Source organism: Gekko japonicus, unplaced genomic scaffold, assembly GCF_001447785.1.
Source record: "Gekko japonicus isolate JY-2015 unplaced genomic scaffold, Gekko_japonicus_V1.1 scaffold572, whole genome shotgun sequence".
NCBI lineage: Eukaryota > Metazoa > Chordata > Lepidosauria > Squamata > Gekkonidae > Gekko > Gekko japonicus.
In genome coordinates, this window is record NW_015167553.1 from 501787 (window position 1) to 529142 (window position 27356).

At 43.8% G+C, this 27356-nt stretch overlaps 1 protein-coding gene across 2 annotated transcripts in view; it reads left to right on the top strand.

The window, feature by feature from the left end:
* Positions 1-24692, top strand: part of KIF21A (kinesin family member 21A) — a 152720-nt gene extending 128028 nt beyond the window's left edge. For both annotated transcript variants that reach the window (XM_015413713.1, XM_015413712.1), the window contains 7 exons: positions 7875-8011; positions 11140-11320; positions 12104-12268; positions 14884-15001; positions 20234-20404; positions 21716-21915; positions 23453-24692. In XM_015413713.1, the coding sequence (XP_015269199.1) occupies positions 7875-8011; positions 11140-11320; positions 12104-12268; positions 14884-15001; positions 20234-20404; positions 21716-21915; positions 23453-23546 (1066 nt within the window). In that variant the 3' untranslated portion in view covers positions 23547-24692. The remainder of the gene's footprint in view (positions 1-7874; positions 8012-11139; positions 11321-12103; positions 12269-14883; positions 15002-20233; positions 20405-21715; positions 21916-23452) is intronic.
* The last annotated feature ends 2664 nt before the right edge of the window (positions 24693-27356 follow it).

Here is a 27356-nt window from a genome sequence, read left to right on the forward strand (position 1 = left end):
GAGCGAAAGAGGAAAAGGAGAGAAGGAAAGGAGGGAATGAAAGAGAGGAAAGGAGGAAAAGGGAGGAAGGAAGGAAGAGAAGGGAAAGATAGAAAGAAAAGGAAAGAAAGAAAAGGAAAGGAGGGAAAGATGGCAAAGAGATGGAGGGAGGGAGGAAGGGAGACTCTCCCACCCCCCATCAAGCCCCTGCCACCCCCACCCACCCCCGATCCCTTACTTACCGCTTAGGCATGGGACCAGGGGACTCAGCTGCGGGGCTCTCCGGGCTTCCCCCAGCCCCAGCACTTCTGCACAGGCCCGGGGGACCCAGCTGCAGGGCTTTCCGGGCCTGCCCCCAGCCCCAGCACTCCTGCACAGGCCCGGGGGACCCGGCTGCGGGGTTCTGCAGGCTTCCCCTGGCCCCCAGCACTCCTGCGCGGGCCTGGGGGACCCGGCTGCGGGGCTATCCAGGCTTCCCCTGCCCCAACGCTTCTGCGCAGCCCCGAGGGACCCGGCTGTGGGGCTCTTCGGGCCTCCCCTTGGCCCCAGCGCTTCAGTGTGGGGAGCTGGGGGTGGGGCTTGCTGTGCCACCATTTCTGCTGTCTCCTGGGCTGCCAGAGCAGTGCTCCAGCCCCAAAAGACTCCTGCTTGTTCTAATGTTGCAACACTGTGTCATATATCTTTATACTGAAAGGCAGAATATAAATATCATGTGTGTGCTATGAAAAGCTAGGAAAGGCCTCCTTCAGCAGAATTTGTTATTTTGGAGTCTGAGGAGATAAGATGGGGTAAAAATGTGTAAAATAATAATAAACATCGTTTAGTACATTTTTATTCTGCCTTTTCTCCAAGGACCTCAGGGCAGTAAACCATTCTTCTTTCTTCCATTTTATACTCACTACAAATCTATAAGGAAGATTAGTCTTACAGAGAGTGACTGGCCCAGGTCATCCAGTGAACATCTGTGGCAGAATGTGGATTTCAGTATGGCTCTCCCAGATCCTGGTCTGACACCCTAATCACGACACCATTCTGCTCTGTTCTCCTGTTGATGGAAACTGATGTGGATAGTGGCAGATGGACCTCTTTTGGCAGGAAGTTCCTTCCCATGATAGAAAAGGCCCTGCTCTTTACCCTGGAAAACTTTGCCTATGCAAAAGATCGAAGCAGTGGCACAGGTTAATCAGGATATCTTAAGGAACAGGGAAGAGCAACCTGGAGAAGATGCTGTTTTAAATACTGATGCATGATTCTTTACAGGATACTGAGCTGATGACATTGCTGCATGAGGACTTCACTCACTTATAAATAAATATACAAATTGATTAAACAGTTCAAACTAAGGACCCATTTTGCTTAGTTTATAGATTGTAACCTACAGTTCCCTAGTTTTTCTCTTAATTTGTTTCTTAAGCGTTTGATGGTTTCTTCAAGAGTTGACACACTTTGCTCCAAAGTATATAAACTTTTATTTTGTATGAACCCCCCCACACACACATTTATTGCTATTTCTTTTCATTTTGGTTCTACTGAAAATGTTTGCCATACCCTCCTATATTCATTTCATATGCAGTTTATGCTCTCTGGTTATCAAATCAGTAATAAAGAACAGCAACTTTTACCATGGATAGATCCTGATGGAACTGTAATGTTGGATTGTTCAATACAGAACTGTATGCTAACTAAATCTCCTGTGGATTCAGAGCTCAGATGTCAAGTTTTTATCACTGAGACATTGGCTCATTCTGATGTAAATTATCTGACATATATGTAACTTAGAATCCTTTCAGATTTGAGATGAAACTGGCAAAGGGGCGGACATGAGGATAGGTATGGTAAAGTTCTAATCCTCATGAACTGGTGGTTGTGAGTATAGAATCAAAGCTCAGTAACAGGCCACATTCCCTACCAACCCCACACTCCTTTCACTGTGAATCCTATGTATATTCTTCATGGTCTCTGTGCATCACACCCTTGGGACTCCAGGTGCCTGGGCTGACCCCGAGCGGTGACATCTAAGCTCCTAAAGGATCTTTCGCGCCCCCTTCCCTGCGCATGCCCAGGAACTCCACCACACATGTTCAGGGCGGGGCGCAGAGATCCCGCCAGTTCTCTTCTGACCACGAATAGGATGTGTTCTTCCTTGCTCCGGTTGGTGAACTTCTCTACTTTAGCTCCATTCTTTTCCCTACAAACCCTACAAAACCAACTTACTCTTCTCTCCTACTTGGTCTATGTGGGGATTCTTCAAACAGTGTTCTTGCTGTGGGAGCAAACTAGCTACCAACGGCCACTCCCTGTGTTTATTATGCCTCGGCGAGGCCCCCACTGCACTAAGTTTTTGAAGCAGACCAGGAAAAACAGAACCACTTGCTTGCAAACCGAGCTCTTGGAATCAGCCCTGGCCCCACCCAAAATGGCTACTAAGTCTGCAATGGCCGAGGGGTTGACCAACCAGTTGCCAGGCCCAACTCGACACTCTACTCAGTAGAACCAGTTGATATTGACATCAAAGAGACCGGGCTTGACTGCGAAGTTGGACTCTCCTACAAAGAAACGCAAAAAGGAGAAAGTCCATGGGCCGCACAAGGGCAAAGAGACGTGCCCTAGCCAACCGTCTTGGGCCAAGAGCCCTATGCTGGACCCGGCACATCATCATACAGATGCAGAGGCTGTGGCACAGTCACCGGACCCGATCTCTATTCAGTCGGCATGAACCCAACAACAGACAGATCAAGTGAACTCCCGGGTAGCAAAACTCCATGGTGCGTCGCAACCTCTCAGCCTCTCTGAGTCCGAGGTCAATGAAATCAATCTTACCCAGCAAAGCTATCACTGCTCCTCCTCATTGGGATCGATGAATAGAAACAGCTCTCCGCCACCAGCGCCCATCCGCACCCATCACCATTGATCGCAAGGTGCTTGTGACAACTTGCACCATAGCACTGCAGACCGAGAGCTAGGTGCTGCCCACGATACCCAACCACCCCAGTGGCACGTACAGTCAATGTTGCCATGGGATTAGCACCAACTCCAATTCTTCTATGGCACTTACCCTCCACCTTTTCCGTGACTCCAGTTACAGGGACCACCAGACTGGGACCAGCGTTCTATGCTCTCCTATCACTCCAGATCACCAATCCAAGAGGCATCGAAGAACCCAGTCGACACATCGATCTTGACACGTTGACGCCATCAGAAACCTGTGTCGAATCTGACAGAGCAAACCCTTTTGATACCGATATCATTGAGCTCGACCTCTAACAAAATCAAGTCCTCAGTGACTCCCATGCAGGCCGAATTGGACATTGAATCTCCTGATACCTCAGCATGTCTGTTTGTCCCTCTTTTGGTGGGGACACTAACCCAATCTACTGGAGGGGGCTCCCTTTCAACACCCCACCCCTTCAGAGACTGTCACTACAGATGCCTCTGTGTGGGGATGGGGGGCTCACCTCAAGGGCATGTTGGTGGGCTCAGTCTGGACAGACCCTCAACGTCGCCAGCATATACATTTTCTGGAGCTCCTGGCCATTCAGTTCACTCTCCTCTAATTTCTGCTGACCCTGTGGGGAATGGTTGTATCTGTTCTCATAGACAATACTACAGTGATAAGCTACATAAACCATCAGGGGGGGACGGTATCCAGGAGGCTCTGCCTCCTGGCGATCAATCTGTGGTCGTGGTGCCTACAGCAGGGAATCTTCCTGGTAGCCACACATCTGCCAGGAGAGCAGAACACCCAAGCAGACTGCCTGAGCAGTGGCGGTGCCGAGCTGCATAGATGGGAAATAAACTGGACTCACCTTCGCCCAGTTTTTGACCGGTGAGGATACCCAACCATAGACGTCTTCGCAACCAGACACAACAGGAAATGCCCGAACTTCTACTGCAGGGGAGGCGTGTACCCACTGTCGATGGGAGATGGCCGGCTCATTCCATGGTCAAACCTTTTTTTATGTTTCCTCTGATTCCACTAGTCACCAAGGTAGTCAACAAGATCCTGAGGGAGAAACCAGAGTGCATCCTCATCACTCCCTGGTGGCCTTGGCAACCCTGGTTCCCTGTTCTCCTCCACCTATCCCAGGGAGAGTTCCATCACTTCCCCCCTGCCCCAGACCTCCTCCTCTCTTATGGGGGGAAGATCATTCATCACGATGTTCCCCATCTAAAACTGATGGTGTGGAGGATCGCCTGGACTCTTTCTCCCAAAGGGTGAAGGATGTCATGATAAATAGTAGAAAACAATCCATGAGGCGGTCCTACTCATACAAATGGATGAATTTTGAGTCTTTTGCTTGGGACCAGGGGGTTTTCCTGACCACAGCGGGCCTTCCTCTCATCTTTAACTACCTCCTCACGCTGGTGGAGAAGGGCATGAGTCATGCATCTTTGCGGGTTTACCTCACTGCCATCTTGGCCTGCCACAGTCATATGGATGGGTTTTCTGTATTTGCCCACCTGGACACTTAACGCTTCTTGAAGGGCCTACTCCGTCTCTACCCCCCAGTAAAGGAACCCATTCCCACATAGGACCTGCCCCTTGTCTTGCACAGTCTACCTCGACAGCCTTTTGAGTCCATGGCCACATGCACCTTTCAACTGTTGTCCTGGAAGACAGCCTTTTTGGTGGCCATTACATCTGCCAAACGTGTGGGTGAGCTGCGAACATTCAGATGCAACCCACCTTATCTGCATTTCCATGGGGAAGGAGTATCCTTACTCCCAGATATTAAGTTTCTCCTGAAAATCATCTCAGACTTCCACCTTCAAGCAGAAGTCTCCTTACCTACCTTCTTCCCCCACCCATCTACTGAATGTTTGGAGAGTTCCCCTGTTCTACCTGGACAGAACGATAGACCTGCATAAGGACACTTGCCTTTTTGCCTTCTATGCAGAACATACAAAAGGGCTCGGAATCTTAGCCCAAAGACTATCAAAGTGGATAGTGGAGATGATCAAGTTATGTTACTTCCTGGCTAAATATCCGCTTCCAGGTCTGGTTAAGGTGCATTCCTCGTGAGTGAGGGCCACGTCCACGCCATTCCTCAGAGGTACCCCCTTGCAGGAGATCTGCAGAGCTGCGACCTGGGTGATGCCTACCTTAGATGTTCGAGCCAGTGGCTGTGCTGCTGTGGGATGAGTGCAGTTGAGTAGCTGCCATCACCCACCACCCGGTAGGCTAGAGCTTGCTACTCTCCCAAGGGTGTGATGCACAGAGACCACGAAGAAGATAAACAGGTTGCTTACCTGTAACTGATGATCTTCGAGTAGTCATCTGTGCATTCACACCACCTGCTTGACCTTCCCCTCTGCTGGCAGCCTACAGTCTTGTGTGGGTTGGACAGCTGTCAGAAGGAACTGGTGGGATCTTTGCACCCCGCCCTGAGCACGCGCAGTGGAGTTCCTAGGCATGCACAGGGAAGGGGGCGCGAAAGATCCTTTAGGAGCTTAGAAGTCACCGCTCAGGGTTGGTGCAGGTGCCTGGAGTCCCAAGGGTGTGAATGCACAGATGACCACTTGAAGATCATCAGTTACAGGTAAGCAGCCTGTTTTTACTGTTCTTATGCTTGGTGAGTTTTTTTGGAAAAAACAATTAAAGAAAAATGTCATTAACATTTCAGTAGGCTATCCGGTTCCTTAGCTTAGAGGTTGCTTTTAAATCAGTATGGTCTAATCCAGAAAGGAGTAAATCATCAGTCAGTGCCAATATAGACACATCCACCTGTTCTTTCATACTGTCATGCATTAAAGATCATTTCAAGATGTTAAATTCAGGATGTGGAATTTGATCATATATTCTGTTTCATCCCTTAGCAACGTTTAGAAAAATGTTACAAAATCATATATTCTATTATAAGCCATGAAGATAGTTGCAGGGGGGTATCTGCATTGGTCTGGAGTAGAAGAGCAAGATTCAGATTCAGTAGCACCTCAAAGACCAACAAGATTTTCCAAGGTGTAAGCTTTCAAGACAGGAAGGCCTGGCGTGATCTGGTCCATGGGGTCGCGAAGCTTTCAAAAATCAAAGCTCTTTTCCTTAGTGGAATCAATAGTACCTCCCAGTGCTGTTTCAGGCCAGGAAAATGGCACTGGTGGAAGGCTGGAGCCCCTTCTCCATGCCCACATGATCCAAATCTAGAATCGTCAGTGGAGGAGAACAAGCAACTCACACCTGACTGTGCCAAACCAGACCCATCCTAAGAACCCCATAATGTGTCCATTGGCCCGATAGTTCACTTGTGAAAATTCGTTAAGGTAATTCTGTTGCTCTGGATCAGTCCTGTTTTGTGTTGTCATGATCTCAGTCTTGTCTAATATTCATGGCTTCATCAAAGAATGATGGCACTGAGGCTGCTTGTTTAGCACTTAACAGTAAAACTTCATTTGGTACCCATGAGAGTAGTTGATGTTGCAGACCCCATGATGGAGCTGGTGAAGCAGTTACATGCAGAGCAGTGAGGGTCTGACATCCTTATGTTCTGTCTCCTGGCACTTATTCTCCCCCCCCCCCAAAAAAAGTTATCTTAAAAACATAAATTGATTCTAATGAATAGGTTGTTTATGTTTTGTTGACACAGAATTAGGTATAGGAGGGTGGGCTGAGCTGGGCTGCAGAAGGCACACTATTGCATGCAATACCCCCCCCCCCCCCATGCCTCTGATTTGAGCATTCTGAGTGCTTGCCCAGTAATTCTTAATGGCTGCGGTTGGTCTGGAAGAATGGGCAGGCCTAGCCACCAGTGAAGAAGTAGAAGAGATTGGATTTATACCCTGTCCTTCACTTGGAGTCTCAGAGCGGCTTACAAACTCCTTTCCCTTCCCCTCCCCACCACAGACACCCTGTGAGGTGGGTGGGGCTGAGAGAACTCTGACACAAACTGCTCTTTTTCAAGGACAGCTGTTCCAGATCTTGTGACTGACCCAAGGTCACATCAGCAGGTGCAAGTGGAGGAGTGGGGAATCAAACCCGGTTCTCCCAGATTAGAGTCCGCACACTTAACCACTACACCAAACTGGCTCTCAGTGGGTGATGTATCCCTTGACCTGATTAGTATCAGCATCCTAGTTTAGCTTCCCTCCTTGTTCCATTTTTCCAATTTGAAACAGCCCCATGGAGCATTATTTGGGGAAACTCACATGTTCCCTGGGCTGCATGTAGGTTTCCCAAACAGGTCTAGTAGCATCCCCTCCAGACTGTTTCAGACTGGGAAAATGGAGAAGGTGGGGGAGGCTGAAGCCCCTTCTGGATCTGCACTATGGTCCTGATACTAATCAGGCAATACAGAGGAACTGAGGGGAACCCCTATATCACACATGATAGTGTTATGTCTGATACAAGGTGGGGGACCCCAGACCCATCTGTTGTGGCCCATAATCTGCTTTGCTGTGCCTGGCCAACAGAATGTATGACTAGCAAATAGACCAAACATATTTCCCTTCTTCTCTTTCTTTCCTTTTCAGAGCTCCTATGATCTGATGAACTTGAGCAATAACTAGAATAATAATACATTATTTACTAAAGGAAAATATGCTAGACAGAGATTTGGCAACCAAGCAGGTTGTGTTTGGGTCACTGTCTAGCATCAGATAGGGAATATTATCCTCTTGAAGTTTATTAAATGAGCATGTTAAAAGCAGTGAGATCCAATGGTTCCTAAAATGGTAAAACCCCAACATTCCAATATTTTGTGAGACAGTGTGTTGATTTTACCTTGACTGCAAGGGCAGAGATAATCTGAATATGGAGTACAACAAAATCTGCCCTGTAATACTTTTCCTTCCTTAATCTGCAAGTTGTGAGGCTGCCGGGGGAATTGAGGGATGGGATAGTAACATCTGTGGAGGAGAGACCCTGCTAAGATTAATACACTGTTCCTTTGTTCTTTATGTAGAGGCATAATCAACCCATTCCCTCCTTCAAAGTGTGTCAGATCTTCCCCACTTCAGTGTATCCATATTGCTGAAGGTCACACTAAGGCTGTGCTTTGTGTTGATTCAACTGACGATCTCCTCTTCACTGGATCAAAAGGTACATCTTGTCTCTCTTTGTACGTAACTTTCTAAATTCTCCTCAGGCAGTGATGGGGCTAGTAAAGGAGAGCCATCCAAACCAAATGAAAGCTTTGTTTATTGAGGCTTCTGAAGACTGGGCCATCTATAGGCAGAAAGAGTTGAAGAAGACAGAAACTGAACACTTAGCGAAGGAGAAACCCTTGGCTCTCTGCCTCTATCAGTTGTTTATCTCTCTTTAGGGCTAGTTTTCCGTTCCTTCCCTTCCCAGTTCCTAGTGGGAATTTACACAAAGAAAACTGGTGAGCAATTGGCAGAGGAAGACAATTTGAGACTGCTTCTTCATCACATGCATTGTTTCCATACTCCCCAGCTATTTTTTGACTGTTGGTGGGAAAACCTTCAAAATTCTCAACAGGCTTAATTTTTTACTTGTAGTATGAATCTGGGTCCCTACAGTTCCCTTGTTTATCCTGTAAGCTTGACAAGAAACAGTTTCTATGGTACATTGGTGAGAAGTTCTGTTTTCTGTGGCCAAACGTGTAGTATTTGATTATTGGAATGCCAACTGGAGACTTGCAGGTATGCAATGAACCATCATAGATCAAACCTCAGGCAGAGCTTTCAGATTGGTTTTCAGTGGTGTTCACACATTCAGCTGAATTATAAAGTGATGTGTATATATGTGAGAACCAATCCTAAATTGGGTCTTATTGTGTATGTTTTAAACTGTTGGTTGCCTTCGTGGCCGTTGTGAGGGCAGAAAGGTGGGACATAAATTTTGTAAATAAATAGAAGGCATAACAGAATAGTTGGGAGATCAGGGGTGAAGAAGGGCAAAGGGGAAGAAGAGTAGAAATACCTGCAAACCACAGCATCTAAGATGGATGCAGTCAAATGGACAACATACAGTAAGATCAACAGTCTTTATAAAACTGTCAGTTTAATGCCCCTAAGTCCTCCTATGTCGCTACATTTCTAGCATGTACAAGTTGTGGGCCTACATGTCATACCCAGTGATCTAAAATGACTTAGGTGCCACATATCTGTTCTTTTAACCACATGCACCCATACTATAGATGAGGTTAAAAAAGCTTTCAGTGTTACAGGCGATATTGTTGCTTTATAATATGTACCCATGGGATTTCTTCCCGCTCTGTGCTCAGTCTCTCTGTTCACTGACCTTTCTCCTATCCCTCAAAGAAACTTCAGTGTTCATCAAGGTTCTAATTACTTATGCATTTAGTCTAAACAGTTGGAATGTTCATGAATATACTCTGATGGAATCACAACAGAACTAGTGGTCTTGTGGACAGCTGAAAACCTTCAGTCAGGAAGGCAGACAGTTTTTAGCCTGGGTTGTTTTTTTTTAAGTATTATTGTGCTATCTGAATTTTAAAAAGTCATTTGAAATGTTTTATTTTTAAATGCAGTAATTAATCAATCTTCTTCCATACAGGAGCATTTCAGGTAATGTAAACATTGACCTATACTTTTTTTTGGAAAGTTAAATATTAAGCTAGCAAGATGGGGTGATGTATGATAAATTCGTAAATTGATGTGGTCTTGTATAACCCTGGGGCAACTTTTTAAAAACATTAATACAAGAGAGTGTGGAGTAAGTAACAACCAACTAGAACTGCAAAATATAAATTTAATTCACATTTTATGAACTACTGATTTGGACTTTAAAGGAAAAAAATCTTTCAAAGTGCTTGATAACAGGGAATCATTTGAAACCGCATATCCTTAAACTTTATCTAGCAATCTTTGGAAATTCATTTTAAGACACTGAAGAGTTTCTATTGAACTGTCCATAGTGTTCATTTTTGTTTCCTTCAAAGGAAGGGCATGTTTCTTGAAGCATTTGTGGTGCTGTTCTTTTTTTTCTTTTTGTTTTTTTAATTTTTGTTAACCACTTAACAGGTTTTAAGTACTGAATATGTCAGGCGGTGTGCGAGTTGTGCAAAGAGAGCAGAGTGCCATCCTGCACACTGCTGTCTCTGCATTATTGGCTGACATGAAGCTGCATTTGACTGAGTAAGACCCTTGGTCTGTCAGGGTCTGGATTGTCTGCTCTGAGTGGCAATGGGTTTACAGGATTTCAGGGAAAAGTATTTTGCATCACCTCCTACCTGATCCTTGTAACTGAAGGTGCCAGGGATTGAACCTGGGCCCTTCTGCATGCAAAGCAGATACTCTGCCATGGAGCTATGGCCTCTTCCCTTAAAGGGGTTCAACAAAAGACTTTTAAAATTTCCAGAGACACTTTAAAATTTCCTTTTGCCCTGTGTGCAGCCCAGAAAGAACATTGGCAAGAAATGTGCATTCTGTACATGTTCATGCTCTTCATTTTGCTGTTACTTAAAATGGTGTGGTACAGTTTTAAAGGGACAACTAACTGGGATGTATAAAAGGAATGACAGGATTGCTCATTGGAAACAATGGGAGAGGCTTGAAGGCCCATTGGAGATAATGAGTCAGAAATGCCAATTGACTTGCATGGGCTCCACTGAAATACATTGCAGCACAAAAAAAGTTGCAAAGAAAATGTGGAATGGTTTTTCCATTAAAGTCTTTGGGCCCAGGTAGGCTACTCTGGGACTGGAATGAGAGCCCCCAGAGTGGAAAGCCAGTTCCTAGGGGTGGAGCCTGAGTGGTGGGTGTTGCCTTCTGACACACTTCCGGTGATGTCAGGGGGTGTGGCATATGCAAATAAGTTATGCTAATGAGTTATGCTAATGAGCTGCTGCACCTCTTTTTCTACAAAATGACCCCTGGAGACAGCTGTTTCCAAGTAGGTGCTCCCTGCAGACACAAAGGTGAAGACTGACTCTTCTTGGGCTCTTCTGAAGCACTTCCTTCTTCTGAAGTAATGAGGTGGAGGAAAGCCAGAACTCGCTCTTTACTTTGAGAAGGGAGATCCTTTGTTGGAGAAGCAAATAGGCACCAGGACATCCCCTGGCACCCACAGAGATCATGTGAGGGATCACTGGCCTATTGTAATGGTGTGGAGCCCGCTCAGTTCAGTGGTGCTTCTTGGTCATTTCACAAACTTGAAGGTTATCTCTGCATTGGGCATAACTTTGCAGCACTTTGCAGCACTGTTCATTTTCTTATTTCTTTTTCTTGTGTGTATGTGTTTAGATCGCACTTGTAAAGTATGGAATCTGGTGACTGGACAGGAAATAATGTCTTTGGGTGGCCATCCCAACAACGTTGTTTCTGTAAAATACTGTAATTATACTAGCCTGGTCTTCACAATCTCAACATCTTATATTAAGGTGTGGGACATCCGTGATTCTGCCAAGTGTATCCGAACACTAACGTGAGTTATAACTCTAAAAGACATATTTTTTTAAAAAAAATAATTAAATGTGACTGATAGCTTAGAAGGAGAGAAGATTGTATATAATGTCAAACTTCTAACCTAAAATCCTTCCACCTCATTTCTGTTCATTTGAATCCTGTACTGATTTACAATGGATACCTTAAAGAAATTACAATAGTGTCTAGTGTGGGATGAAAAGGAGGTACAGGAAAGCTGTTTCAGATGTTCTTGCCCCATTTTAATACAGAACTAGGTGCATTGTAAGTAGATATCTGGATATTGCTACCAAATTGCACGAGCAAAAATTTCTGTGTCTTTGGCAGTAGTTTGGAGGGACACTTGAAAAAACTTCTTGAGGATCTGGAGGGGGTGCATGTGCCTTTTATTGGAGGCTACTTGAGAGTGTTGCAAGATGCACCGGGAATCTTGAAACACAAGCACAGGTGATGACTTTAAGTAATTAGAAAAGTTATATGGTGGGGTCATTTCACTTCTGCCCTACCTGGAGAGCTTGCTGTGAGTTTCCTTTTCACCAGTTCAGAATATTTGAGAGAGCCTAGACTTATATTTATAAGTGTTTAGTGTACAAATATATTGGAATGTCCATTCTAAATGTGTTTGTGCACTTTTTAAAGCAACATCTCTATGCTCATATTCTGTTTGTCCACTGTTCCTATTGCACAAAATGTGCTTGTGAGAATACTAGAGGTTACTGAGGGTTTCTTTGTCTTCGTATAGAATTGTTAACTTTCCTCTTGCTTTGTGTTCTGCAAAATGAAGGTCTTCAGGCCAGGTGATGCCAGGTGATACTTGCTCTGGAAGTACTAATAGAACGGTGACCATCCCAGCTGGGGAAAACCAGATAAACCAGATAGCCCTAAACCCAACTGGCACTTTTCTCTATGCAGCTGCTGGAAATGCAGTGAGAATGTGGGACCTGAAAAGGTAAAGTTTTCCAGATCATTTACTTATATCCCAAGTTATCACAGGCCATGGTGTTGCAGCTGGCAACATCTGCCATTCGGCAACTGCCATGTCCAGGGTAACACTCCATAGAGGAACAGAGACACAGCCATGTTCCTGCACCTGCGTTGGCACCTCTGGGCACCACTTGAAGGCCTGTGGTTGTGTGGCGGCAGCAGCCACATTGAAGCTCCTTCCTCTGCCTCCTGTGTGGGAAGCCCTAGACTGTGCAGTGGGAACCCATTCAGCGGTTCCTCTTTATGCCTCTGTTCACCACTCCAAAACAGAAGGGCAGAGTTGCCATAGGGAGGAATCTCACTGCTTCATGTGAGAAAGAGCACAAAAGCTGCTGCCTGTGTAATTTTTGGACCACAGTGATTTAGATATCCCTCCATAAGTGCAGATGGAATTCTCTGAACCCTTCTTCTCATAATGTCCCTAAAGCGCACATTTCACTTGTGAAATTTCACACACACACACCCATCACAATTACATTACCTGTATAAGGTCCATTATGCATGAGTGTCCCCTACATGTGAACAGCCCACATGCACAACCAGGGAGCAAAAATTGGAATAGTTCCATCCATTGTATACACAACTCTCATTTTTACACAGCAATTCCTGGGCAAAGGAAGATGAGCAGGGAACAAAGCACTTAACCAGAAAGTAACTTTATTGCACCAGCAAAATACAAACTAGAAATAAGAAATCAGCATGGAAAGGTAAAAAAGCAAGAGTTGGCATCAAGGGGACCAAATAATACCAGTAGCTCTGTACAATCCTTATGTGTGTTTTTATGCTAGGGAGGGACCCAAATTATATTCTTCTTGCTTGGCTCATCCAGAGCAAACCAACTCAGAGACAAGAGATGGGCTGCTCAGAGTGGGACCAGAAGGTGTGGTGGGATAAACAAGAATGGAACTTGGGATAATGGGAAGAAAGGCCCAAGCAGGACACAATGCGAAGGGGCCCGCCAGAGGAGGACCAACTGGCCCGTAATAGGAGATGGAGAATTAAGAGGGGGCGTGGGAAAGTAGTAAGATCAGGTTAAATTAGTGAAGGAGGCAGAATAGAGGAAGAGAAATCATATCTCACCTGTCCTGAAGAAGGCAGGTCCAAAGCTGCATTGTTTTTGGTGATTGGCAGGTGGCCCTGGACAGAAGTCATCTATAAAGATCAGAGAGCTCATGGAGCCTCTGTTAAGAACCTGACCTTGGTCTGATATCAGAATCTCTCCTGGTATTGGACCGGGACTTTGGAGATGAATGGTTACTGGTAGATCTTGGGCTGGATCCTCACTGTAGCAGCCCTGGCTCTGAGACCTTATTGGTATACACTGAAAAGTTTGGACTGATAGGATAATGTAGTTAACATCTATGAAGAGGGATATTAGAATAAGCATGAATAATACAGCTGGGGTAGGTGTTAAGACTGACATAGGTATGCTGAGGGATGACCTAATGGGCTTTCCTGCATTATTTATAGTGTTCCCAGGAACTGAATTTGTTAAGTAAATCACAATATCTTCTGATTGGTTACTTTGTGAAACCAGAGTCATGTATTAGGCCAAGAAGGTGTGAGGTACCTCTGAAGGTTCAAAGGGGATATTAATCAGTGCATATCTGGTATATTCAGGCTGTTCCCAGGAAAAGGCTGCCTTTAATAAATTCTTTGCTTTGATCAAGAGTTTTTCCTTTTGGTGGGGACAGAGAAAATATGCCTTTCCCCTCACTCTGACATTCTGAGGTCAAGAATTCTTGGGGCATTGTGCTCCCACACGCTTAATACTTTAAAGTCCAGAGGTCCTGTATAAGATGCTGCCCCGTGCCTTTTGTTTCAGTCAGGCCAAAGAATCTTTTGGGTATACCCATAACTGATATTAATGGGGACCACATGAGTCAGGTAACAGGTTAGTCTGCTCAGCTCTGTTGTGAGCCTGGCTAGGTGAAAAGAAATGTGCAAATGAACCGAAAGGACACAAAATGGCACAGGTTTGTGTAATATCAAATAAGCCGTCTTGAGCTCCGTAGAAAGAAAGCTGCCTTGAGCTCCATAGGAACAAATATTTTAAATAAATAAAAGACATTTCCAAAGTGATATTTACAGTGGCATCTGTTTCCGGCATAATGTCTGGTAGTTTTCCTATGCGGTCATGAAGAAGAAAATAAAACCAGTGCCTGGTGGAAGCAGGAAGAAACAAAGAAATCTGTAAACTTCTTTCTCTGAAACTGGATGTTCCTGTAGTTATGAATCCTGCAGGAACCTTATGCCATCAGTTTCTGCACAGACCAACAGTGGTCTGAGGGAGTCCGCCTGAGGCAGCCTTTCTCTCACCTTCTAAGCATTCTGAAAGATGTGGGTGTCCTGAGAGGAAGACAGGAGAAGGAGAAACTGAAGTCATCAGCTCCTGGAAAGACCACTTGAGAGAATTTCTGCTTGTCTTGTCTTTTAGCAATTTTTCTTGTTCAGAGGCACTTGCTGGGGTGTATCCTGATATCTGTTTCAAATCTGTGTTGCTCTTTCTCATTAAAATAATTATCACTAAAGTTCTATTCTGCACAAGTCACACTGTGGCTATTCCTACTCTGCTTCTAGGTTTCAGTCTACAGGAAAATTAACTGGACACCTGGGCCCTGTCATGTGCCTTACCGTAGACAGCATATCCAGTGGACAGGATCTCATCATTACTGGCTCAAAGGACCACTACATAAAGGTATTAGTAGACTGTATAATGCTACCTAGTGCCAAATCAGATGTTCTTCAAATGGTAGATTGACACCCAAGTTCTCTACCAATAAAGGAGTCAAGCAGGGATGTGTGCTTGTGCCCCTCCTTTTTAATTTTTTCTTGAGGGATTTGGCTCCGTTTTTAAATCAAGTGGATGGACATTGTCCAAAGCTAGGCTCTGCCCATATACCAATCTTGTTAAATGCAGATGATGCGGTCCTGCTTTCCTGCACTCGTGGGTTTACTCCGACTTCTAAATAGCTTCCAGGACTACTGTAAGATTAACCAGTTAGAACTAAATTATGAGAAATCAAAAATCTTAGTTTTTGCAAAATCTAGGAAGCAATTCACATGGAGGATTGGCGACCATAAGCTTGAGCAAGTAAGGGTCTGGTCAGACGGACATTTAGTGTGGGCTTCGCTGCTGATCCCTCGCGCTTTAAAGTTTCCTGTCCATATAGGCAAACCCGCCTCCCGCGCCTTCCGGGCTGAATCCCGCGGTTTCCACAATTTTTATCCGCGTTTTCTGACACCCGTTGGAACAGGTGTTTTCCCGATATCTCGCGCTTTGTATCCGCGGTTTTGGTATCTGGACAGCAATCCGCCGTGACCGCGCTACCCTCCCCCCTCCCTTTTTTTGTGTTTCCGGTTTAAGTTATGCGCATGTGCAAACAGGCGTTAGCTTTTATTTTGGTCTTTTTAATTAGTTTGTATGTACGCCCAAGCGCATGGGAAGACAAGCACATGCGCAGGTTTGTTTGTTTTTTAAACGCGCCGCCGCGCCGCGGGGATGGCACGCTGTGTAATCAGTGCTTCACGCAAGTGAAGCGGAAGACAGAGGGGCCATCTGACCACCTCCAAGCGATATAAAATGTCGCGGATAGAAGAACTGCGGGAAAACTAGCATGGTAAGATGTCCGTGTGACCGCGGCCTAAGATACTTTAAGTACCTAGGGCTTTATTTTCATGCCACCACAAATTAGACACTCCAGCGCAGGATAGCAACTAACAACCTTAAAGCAAATGTCAATGCCCTCCTACGGTTTTACTTCTCAGAGAGGGGGAACCAATTTGTGCCATCTGTGTTAAAAGTATTTAATATAAAAATAGAGCCCCAACTACTTTATGGAGCCCCTGTGTGGATCGAGGCAGTTAATAAGTCAATTGAACAGGTGCATTCGAGCTTTTTTAAAGAAAGATACTAGGTGTTCCACCTTGCTCCCTCTACGAGGCCCTCTGTCTGGACTGTGGTCAAAGCCTTATGTCTACGAGGGCATGGCTTATGACCTTCAAATATTGGGCCCGACTGCACTATAACTCGGATCCCACTAGCTATAGTTATCAGATGTTAACTGAAACTGAGGGTTCACCCGGGCTTGTCATAATAGAGAAAAAACCGAGATCCTTGAATATCTCTATTGAATCTATGCTGATGCTGTTTGAAACAGAGGTGTTCCACAAAATAAGGAACAGATTACTGGAGGCAGAGTTGTGGAACTTGTTTAATGCAGCCAATAAGACTTGTTCCCCTCTGAAGCATGGGATAGTTCCCATGGTAGGATACTTGCACAGTTATTTCTTCCAACTGCAATCTCCAAAATTGCGCAGAATTTTTACACTGGCTGGGCTTAATGTTTTACCCTCGGCAATTTTATTTGGAAGATTCCAAGGTATTCCCTCTGCCAGTAGACTTTGCCCTTATACATGTGAAATGATTGAAACAGTGTACCATGTACTGTTTGAATGTTGTTATTATGCTTCCATTAGGAAACAAATTTTATCACCAATTTTGGGTAGAGTGTTAGATTGTTCCAGGCCGAACAAACTACTATTTCTGTTGAATAGCACTGAGGAAGACATAACCGAACTTGTGGCAAAGTTTTTACTGGCTGCTGCTGCTATACGTAGTAAAAATTTTGTAGGCACTCAATATAGGGTAATTTTTAATGGAATTCTATTTTATGCAGAATCTGGGTTTTTTTAAATTTCTCAGATATTATGTTTTTACTATTGTGAGATGCCATTAAAAGAATTGTTTGTGATGGTATAAAGGTATTGTCTCCCATGTCTTTGGCACTTTATTACTACAGCAGAATAGTCTATGGTTTCTGTTTTCTTCCTTTCTCTCCTTTCATCCCAGATGAAACTATGTAGATAAGTAATTTGAGATTGCTTTTGTATTCCCTTTAGAGATCAAACATTTATCAAACTGACACTCTTCTAGCCTCATTTCTGTAGGGGAAAAAAGCAAATTCCTTGCTCACGTCTCTTCTGGCACTTTCCTTTTACAGTTTTGATGATAAAATAAGCAGGCTCTTTGCTGGGTTAACTCTTTATTCAATACATCTATCGTCATGTCTGTTTAAAACCATTCCAAGAAATCTGAACATTCCAGATTGGTAGTCTTGTTAGTCTGTAGTGGGAGTCCAGTGGCACTTAAGGAGCTAACATAATTTATTCTAGCATAAGCCTTCATGAGTCAGAGATCCCTTCTTCAGATGCACCTGATAAAGTAAGGTCTGCTTCTCAAAACCTTATGATAAAATGTCCTTCTTAATGTAATGTAAGCCTTTAATGCATCTGATGAAATGAGCTCTGACACATGAGAGTTTATGATAGATGGAATAAATTTTGTTAGACTTAAAGGTACCAATGGACTTATTATTTTATTTATTTGGGGAGAAGCTGTAGCTCAATGGTAGAGCATGTGCTTGGCATGCAGAAGGTCCCATGTTCAAGCTCTGGCATCTGCAGGTAAAAGGTTCAGGAGGTAGGTAATGTGAAAGACCTCTACTGGAGACCCTGGAGAGCTGCTGCCTGTCTCAATAGACAATACTGACTTTGATGGACCGATGGTCTGTTTCATAAGGCAGCTAAACGTTTTCATATGTTCCGCTGCTGAGAATATTGCACTTATGAGAAACTAAAAAGGGATACAAAATCTGCACAGAAAAAATGGCACCGTAGGGGTTTTTTGTGAGAAATGAAAGCATGACAAAATCCTACAGAGAGAGTTTGGCATCCATTTCCTGTGATACAGTGGTAGGAAGAGGGTGGTAATAATAGCAATTATAACAGCAATTGTTTAGGCTTTTTTTTAATTCAAAGCTGTCGTTGGAGATGCTGAGAGTGTATAAATGTATTGTAAATTTATTTCAGATGAGGCTTCAAATTTTACTGAATTTACAAATTATTAAATGTACTTAATAATTGGGGCAACTGTACTGTCCCATATATGGAGCTGCGGTGGCTCAAGTGGTTAAGACGCTGAACTGCAGGCTGTGGAAGGTCAGTAGTTCAGCAGTTCAAGACCCGGGTGCCGCAAGACGGGGTGAGCTCCTGTCTCTAGTTCCAGCTCCTCCCAACCTAGCAGTTCGAAAGCAAGAAATTGCAAGTAGATAAATAGGTCCAACTTCGGTGGGAAGGTAACAGCATTCCATGCGTCTTGGTGTTTAGTTATGCCGGCCACATGACCATGGAAACGTCTTCGGACAGCGCTGGCTCTTCGGCTTTGAAACGGAGATGAGCACCGCAACCCTAGAGTCGGATTCGACTGGCTTTCGAGCAAGGGAACCTTTACCTTTACTGTCCCATATATTCTGCAGGAATTGGCATGGCACTGCATTCTTTGGGTAAAATTTCCCAATTTACATTTTACTAATTACATGCCAAGATCATTTTGAGGATTTTGCTCAACTGGTTCAGAGTTTCGGGCTTGGGTGTCATCAATATGCTGATGACACCCAGCTATATTTGTAGCTGGGTGGCCACCCAGACTCTGCCCCGAAGAATCTGGCTGAGGGGCTGGAGGCCGTGGTGGGAAGCAAAGCCGGTTGAAGCCGAATCCAGCTAAGATGGAGGTTCTGTGGCTGGGGGGGGGGGTGATTCGGGATTGGGGAGCCAACTCCCAGTCCTAAATTAGGTGCCTCTGACACTGGCACCTACCATCAGGAGTCTGGGGGTGATCTTGGACTTTGCTCTATGTATGGATAGAGATGTGAAGGCCTGGAAAAAAAACGGAAAAATTCGGGGGGGATAATTTCTAAAATATATATATATATATGGTATCAGATTGATCTAATTTCTGTGCACTGAGGACAAGCAAGTCCTAGGTTACAAACAGAACTCTCCAATGCATGAACAAGATGCATTTCTTCCTTTAGGAGGTGCGATTGTCAGAAGAAAATAAAAAAGTTTCAGTTTGTTTTTGCATGTGGGAGGGTATTCTGTTTGTAATAATTGTTTGGATACACTATATTTTTAATATGCTAGTGATAATTTCATGCTAAGTAAAAATGTCCATACTCATATTTTATGTTCCTAAAGTAACAGAATGACTTTCAATCTAGAAAAGACAAAAGAAATGTTAATGTAGCATTGTTTTCAATTTTTCTGAAAATTTCCGTTTTTTCCCGAAAAAAACCGGGGGGAAAACGGGGTTTTTTCCGATCTTCAAAATTTCCGGAAATTTTACATCTCTATGTATGGAGGCCCAGATCATCGATGTTGCCCAGCGGGCATTTTTCCACTAAGTCAGACAACTGGCCTCCTATCTGTCTAGCCCTGACCTTGCCACAGTAATTCATGCAACAGTCACCTCCAGGCTGGATTACTGTAACTTGCGGTAGGTAGAGCTACCCTTGAAGCTGACCCGGAAACTCCAACTGGTACAAAATGCAACTGTGTGGCTCCTTAGAGGGACCCCACAGAGGGTGCATATCCATTGAATGCTGTGTGAGCTGCATTGGTAGCCTGTGGAGCACTGGATCAGATTCAAGGTTCTGGTGCTTACCTTTAAAGCCCTTAACAGTCAGGGAACTACATACCTTCGGAACCACCTCTCCCAATATGTCCCCCCGAAGGGCACTGAGATCAGCAGATAAGAATCTTCTGGTGGTTCCATGGCCCCAGCCTTTTGGAACTCTCTGTCAAATGACATCCGCGCTCTGCCTGACTTATTGGTTGAGGCCAGCAACCATTTTTTACATCTCCCTGGCACCCCCCCTTCTCCCCCATGACTGAATGCTAGCTATGCCATCTTGTTTTTTATTGGTTTCTAATACTGAAATGCTGAATGTTTTATTATTGAATTTTGATGGTTTTAACAGGCTTTATTGTATTTAATTAGTCTGTTGTAAACCTCCCTGAGCCCCGAGCAAGCAGGGAAGGGCAGTCAAGAAATCTAATGAAATAAATAAATAAATTTTTACCATTGCAGATGTTTGATGTCACTGAAGGAGCACTTGGGACAGTAAGTCCTACACACAACTTTGCGCCTCCCCATTATGATGGCATCGAAGCTCTTACTATTATGGGCGACAACCTTTTTAGCGGATCCAGAGATAACGGCATTAAAAAGTGGGATTTGGCTCAAAAAGACCTCATTCAGGTACTGTTAGGAAAGTTGAGGAATCAGATATATAAACTCTGTACACTGTCTATTAGTCAGCACTAGTTCTTTGTCAAGAACTGAGTTCTGGAGCTGGTGTAGTGGTTAGGTGTGCGGATCTGGGAGAACCGGGTTTGATTCCCCACTCCTCCACTTTCAGCTGCTGGATGACCTTGGGCAAGCCATAGTTCTGTCAGAGCTGTCCTTGAAAGGGTAGTTCTAGAAAGAGCTCTCTCAGCCCCACCTACCTCACAGGGTGTCTGTTGTGGGGAGGGGGAGGGAAAGGGGTTTGTAAGCCACTCTGAGACTCCAGGTGAAGGGCGGGGTATAAATCCAATCTTCTCCTCCTCTTCTTCTTCTCCTTCTGCCTGAGCAATTTTTAAACTCCATGTTGGCAGCAAAGTTTAGGATTTGCTTTTTAATAGTGAAATCCTTAGCACAGTTGCACCCTTCTAAGCTGATTGACTTAATTGGACTTTGAAGGCTGTAACTCTGCTCAGGGTGTTACTGTAAATGTATCTGCATCCAGAAAATGATGTTAAGGGCCAGAAATGTCAATCTTGAGTCAACACTTTATATTTCAGATACATAATTTACGTACATCAAAGTTACGTGTGACATAATGACTTGTAGATTACATGTGTCAACATTCATGCAACTGTCCTGTGATGTGGCTCCTAGCAGAATCCTGATTAATTCCCAGTCCTCCTCTTAAGTTGCATCTTCTAGCCATCTTGGTTCCAAAGGATATGCATGGTGATGTACTAGTAAAAATGTTAAAAGATTGGAAGAAAGAAGCACAACCCCCGCCCCCCCACCCACTTTAACTCAGTGGTCATAACCAGTGTTCCCTCTAAGCTGAATTAGTGTGAGCTAGCACAGTTTTTTAGCTATGTTTCACTCAATATAAATGTGTTTTACTTACATTTTGTATTAAGATCTATTGGTGTGGATCCAGCCTTCCTCCAAGGAGCCTCCCCCCACTTAAGTGTCCCTTCAATAGGAGGAAAAGGAAGCATCCTTAGACTGGAGGAAGGCTTCAGACTTTGGTCACTGGAGTGGTAGCAGAGGTGTAGGAGCCACAAGGTGACTTGAGTATTCTGTATTGAGATTTGCAGTCTTTGCCTTTTGTAAGCTATCCACTTGGTTCATAAAAATGTTATGTAAATTGCTTGAAAGGATGCACTTAAATTGTGCAAAATAGTCTCCACTTTGTTATATTTTCCGATGTGGCTTTCAGAGTTTTAAGTTTCCCTCCCAGAGTCTAAATGGTGGTGTTTCTCAACCTGATTGTGTGCTGTGTCTTTTCAGCAAGTTCCTAATGCCCACAAAGACTGGGTCTGTGCTCTGGGACTAGTGCCTGGTTCCCCTGTCCTCCTCAGTGGCTGCCGTGGAGGCATTCTGAAGCTTTGGAATGTAGATACATTTGCACCAATAAATGAGTTGAAAGGACACGACAGTCCCATCAATGCCATCTGCACCAACTCCAGCCAGATCTTCACAGCATCAGAGTAAGTTATTTTTGTGTTCTCTACATCCTAGTCACAGCTGGAATGAAATCTGACTCGTCCACTCTACTCAAATAGTGACAGGAATTTTCATTACTTTACACCAAATGCAGAAATTCAAAGGGCTTACTGTCAGCTAGGTGTTTCAACTCTTCTACACAATTGGAGTTATAACGGACCCCACATGGGTATAAAAACATGTGAAAGTGGCACTTAATATTCCACACAGCCTCCTACAATAAATGGTTCAATTGTTCTGTAGCATTTCAACCATCTCTCTCATTTGACAGATTGTGAGCTTTCAAAAAAAATCAGTCCAAGGGGAGACCAAAGCATTGCACTCCAAGATATTTATAATTTACATTCCCCCACAGTCTGAAAATGTGGTTAACACAATAATACAAGCTAAAATAGAGATGCTAACCCCTTAATGCTTTTGTTGCTGTTTTTATATGACTGAAACAGGAGTCTGTTTCACCCTAACACCACCAACAATTTGTTTATGGACAAATTTAGAATTGTGTACGTTGTAGCCTACTTTAAACCTTTTTTTATTTAGTACAAAATAATTGCGATAGAACTGGAACTGGATACCATTTTTCAAGGGCAGACAGGGATGGGAAAATGGCCAGGAAACCCACACATGCAGAACGTGCCCCAAAAATGGGGGGAAGGAGAAGCAGGCTGCATGGGCTTCAGGCAGGCCAGGTCCTGCCTCCCCCAGTCATTTGGGACAGGTATCTGCTTCCTTGGGTGGGCCAGACCTTGTCTCTGCAACCCAGGCCCTTTTGGCAACTACGCAGGCCTACCCAGATGGCAGGGAGGCCCTTGACCCACTGGAAGAAGTCCCGGTGGCCGTAATGGCCAATCAACCCATGACATTTTACCTCATTCATTACCAGAGTCATTTTGGTCTTCCTGCCTCAAGAAAAATCAATTACTGTCTAGCCTTTTGGCTTTCCAAATCTTTGTCCCCTTTAAGCATGCCATTCTAGCAAGGTGTGCTATGCTAAACCTATTTTTTCTTACCTCGGTTAGAGGTATTAGCATAATTAAAGCTGGTGACTGGGAGAGAGAGATGACTCATCCCTCTGCCATCCTTTTACTAGCCTTGCAGCATCTATGGAGCGTGTGTGGAGCTGCAGCCCCAATTAATAAAATATTGAAGTGGCTTTTAGGGTGGAGGGCATTTCTCCACATTCCCGACCAGCTGGTTAGTGGGAGGCTGGGAGAACTGGCTGTGGTCCTCTCCCTTTCCACCCCAGTCACCACTTCCCCCCATTGCCGCTTCCTCTCACCCCCTTCAATCAAGAGGAGAAAAATTGGGATCCAGTGTGGAGAATGAGATTTCTCAACTCTATGAAACTCGCAGGTTCCTTGTTTCTGTTCTGTAATACTGATGCACATTTCACGCTTCCCGATTCCACCTGCTTTAAGGAAAGTTTCTGTTGCAGAGGTTGATGTTTTATTCATGGCCATGTATATTAAAAATAATTTTTCTCTATACATCAATAAAATTGTAATTTTTATTGTTCGGTAGTGATCGGACTGTCAGGATCTGGAAAGCTCCCAGCAGTCTGGATGGACAGATATCAGATCCTGGAGAGACAAGTGAAGATCTTGCTAGTAATTAATCAGGAGTTCCAACATACTATGTCTCCAGCTATGGTGATAGATGGTGTGTGTTCTTCCTGAAAGTTGCTTCGTTGGGGAAAGAAAACTGGAAGATACAGCTCATCTGCCCTGTTAAGTGTGTTGTATTCTGCTAAAACTGCTGCCCTTAAGAGCTGTCCCTACGTACTGTATTTTAAAACACTAGTCTGTTGGTGATGTATGCTTGTCTCACATATAATGGCTGGAATTGTGTGTACATGTAAGTCTTGTAAGTTAAACAAACTGGATGTCTGTTGGCTTGAATGGCAGTCTTAAAAACTGTAACTGGACAATATGAAACACGTACCTCACTCTCTGACCCTTCTTTCAGCCAAACTTCATCTCATGGGTGTATGGAGTGTTCTGTTGTATCCGTTGCCTCCTTTCCATGGCCTTCAGTAGAAGAGAATTGGAAATTCTAGAAAGTTTACTTTTGTTTTGCTGCTGTTAAAAATGTTAAGACTGGAGAGGAGGGGGAAATCTTTGAGACAGATTACTGACCTGACTATGTTGTGGTAACAAGGATGTCATAGGACCTCCGTTAACTGTTAGCATATATTCTTGTTGACCAAAGTTGTGCAGCTACATATACTCTGCGCTCAGGACTAGAACTAAAATGTTATTAAATTGCTGTTAACTTCTTATTAGTGCTTTGCCTACAACAGTATTCTTAATGCCCTTACAAAAAACCAAAACAAATACAAAATCCCTTGAAATCTATTTTTCTTCGGAACTTAGGCACAAAAACATCTTACATGTTTTTGTTTAAAGCAAACACCACACTCAAGAAGATGTCCTTTCTTTAATCTCATTTGATAATGCTGCTAAATATCTTTTAGAATGTGTTGCTTGTGAGCCTTGGCAGTTACGTAAAGGAACTGTACCACCTGTGTCAACAAAGGCTGTGTAAATATTTGGGTTGTAAAAAGACTCTCTTAACAATGTGCCTGCTTGGATTTTAAAATGCTGTTGTAGAGTGTGGATATTGAGCGAGAGGGTTGTATAATTTATCAAGCTTTTGGGGACATTAATTTGTACATTCAGCAAGTTTTAAAAATTTATAATAGATTCAGGAACAGTGTTGAATTATTTTCTTGGGTTTTTCTGGCAAAGAATATGAGCCTGTAAATGTACAGCTTGTGGTAGTTGATGCTTAAATTAAAAAAAAGTTAATGTGAAAGTTTGATTTCTCCTTGCTTTTCTTGCTCTAACAAGTGAAAATTGTCATAATCACAGTAGAACTGCCAAGGCCCCATATATCATGTAGCACAAAGAATTTCATTTTCTGCTGCAACTGAGTAATACTCACACTAAAAGCAACCTACACATCTGTTCTTGGCTGTTTCTTACAACATCATTAGTTGAGAACACAAAATCCCTCCTGATAAGAGTAGGGCCCCAGCAGTGTATCCATATGTAAATATTTCACTTTACATAGTGAACAATATAGCTAATTCAGCAGAGAACGCTATAGCACTCTCAAGTTTCTTATGGGCTTTTACAACACCACAGCAATAGTAGAAGTTGAAAACAAAGCTGTCCTTCTAGGTCAGTCACAGTGAATGGAAGCCATGTCTGAATTGGAAGTAAAGCCTCCCCTACCTCCATCCGTTTTTCTTCCTTTTGCCTCCAATCTAAAGGACAGACATAAGTGACCAATAATGCAATCCTATGTTGACATTCTCTGGTCTAAGTCCAATGAAACTAATGGGCATAGACTGGAGAAGCTCTAAACGTCAGTTGCACTGTGAGGCATACATATGAGTACTACAGATCCTCTTTGTTTCATTTCCCACTTTTGTCTTGCTCTTCTGCAGAGCTCAGGACAGTGTCCCTTTCAGGCTGACTGAGCTTTGGTCCAAGTCCCAGCACTCCAGTTTCGTGAGGGTGTGGCTGCTGTTTTTGGCCCCCTGTTGACCAGTAGGCTTTCTTCTCATTTTTGCCACCTGCAATCTGAGAAAGAGATGGCATATACAATGCTCTGCTCCTCTGAGAAGAGTGAGAGGATGTACCCCATCCAACCTCCTCTCTCCAGTCTGTCCAGGGATTTCTCCCTGTTAGGCCTCAGATTTGAACAGGGAAAGGCTCTACAGCATCCTTCGCCTCCTACTTTCTACCATCACATGTTCCTCTGAGCTTAGCAGTGGGTGAGTCTCCTCATCAATTGCCCTCTCCTGCCCATTTGAAGCAGATGCTGCATTTCATAATGGCCCTGTTGCATTCTGAGGCCTCTTGTGAGGACTTCTCCCCTCACTTGAGGTTGGGGAGCCATGCAAAGAAAAATAAGCAGGACTATTTTGGGGCAGGAATGTGCGTGCATGGCTACAGACGGAAGGCCTGGAGAGCAAACCCCCGGCGACTCCAAGTCGGGGGGCAGGGGGGGGCTGGAAGGATCGGAGAGGCATTTAAATGCCTCCCTGTGCCTTCCCCGACCTGTCCAAGGGCCAGCTTGCCTGGGCTCCCCGCAGCCACAGGGTGCCCAGGCAAGCCAAGGGAAGGCATGAGGTGTGGCCTAATATGCTAATGAGCTGTGATGTTGGGGTGTGGCCTAATATGCTAATGAATTTCTTCTATTGGGTGTGGCCTGTTATTCTAATGAGTTCCTGCTGGGCTTTTTTTACAAAACAAAGCCCTGAAAATAAGTAATGGAGTGGTGGTTATGCGAGAGAGCTAAGAAATATTGGGCGTGGATTCAAGAAATATTGCAGAATATATTGAAATGTCATATACCATTTACACCGGAAATAGTACTTTTGAATATTTTACCAGAAAATTGTAAAAAAGACGATTCCTATCTTATATTGTATTTAACCACCTCTGCTAGAATATTGTATGCTAAATATTGGAGGAGCTAGGAAATGCCAAGCAAAGAAGAATTTATTAATAAAGCACTTGAAGCAGCGGGAATGGACAAACTCACTTTATTCTTGAAAGACCACACAGAAAATACTTTTGAAATCACATGGGCAAGATTTTATACATGATATGAGAACGATATCAAAAATAAGAGAAGAACAATAAGCAATTTTACTAAGAGGTTTTAGACCACAATAGCATTTATATAAGTAGAAACCGTTTGCAAAAGTAGATTATAACAAAGTTTAAGGTCTAAAGTTGAAATGTACATGAAAAAGGCTCTTGAAGTATTACTTATTTACAATGTACCCCCAATGTAATGGAGATATTATGGCCTACAGTTTTGGCTCTTCTAGTTATGTGTGTACCATTTCCAAAAGCTCAGATTTTGGTATATGTGATGTTAGGCAATTAATACACATCACAAAAGGTTACTTTTGGAAATGCTTATACTTCAGCTAGTTCCTTGGAATAGGCTCTCGGCAGTCATGACTGTGGAGCTGAGCACCACAAACATCAAGAAATGATGGAACCGTAAGTGCAGATTCGGAGAGATCTTGAGGTGATCACTTCATATGATATTTTCTTCCAATACGTGGCAATAGCTTCTATGTAGAAAAGCATGTGTGCTTTTGAAGTGTGAAATGCAGCAGGCACCTGAATTAACTTGATTTCAGGAGGCACACCCCATGGCCAAAATGAATAGTTGCTTCACATGTGAGACAGATTGCAGGTAACCACATTGGTGCAAAGCAAAAGCCCAAACCAAATAAACAAAACAACCCACCCTACTAGCCAAAATGACAAGATGTCTTGTATCGTTTTGATTGGTCCTAGTAAAAGAAATTATATGCCTTTAATTTCCGGTTGTATGTCTATATTAGCCTTATGGATCCTGTTATATAATTAGCTTTGTAAGGATGTCAGGGTTAATG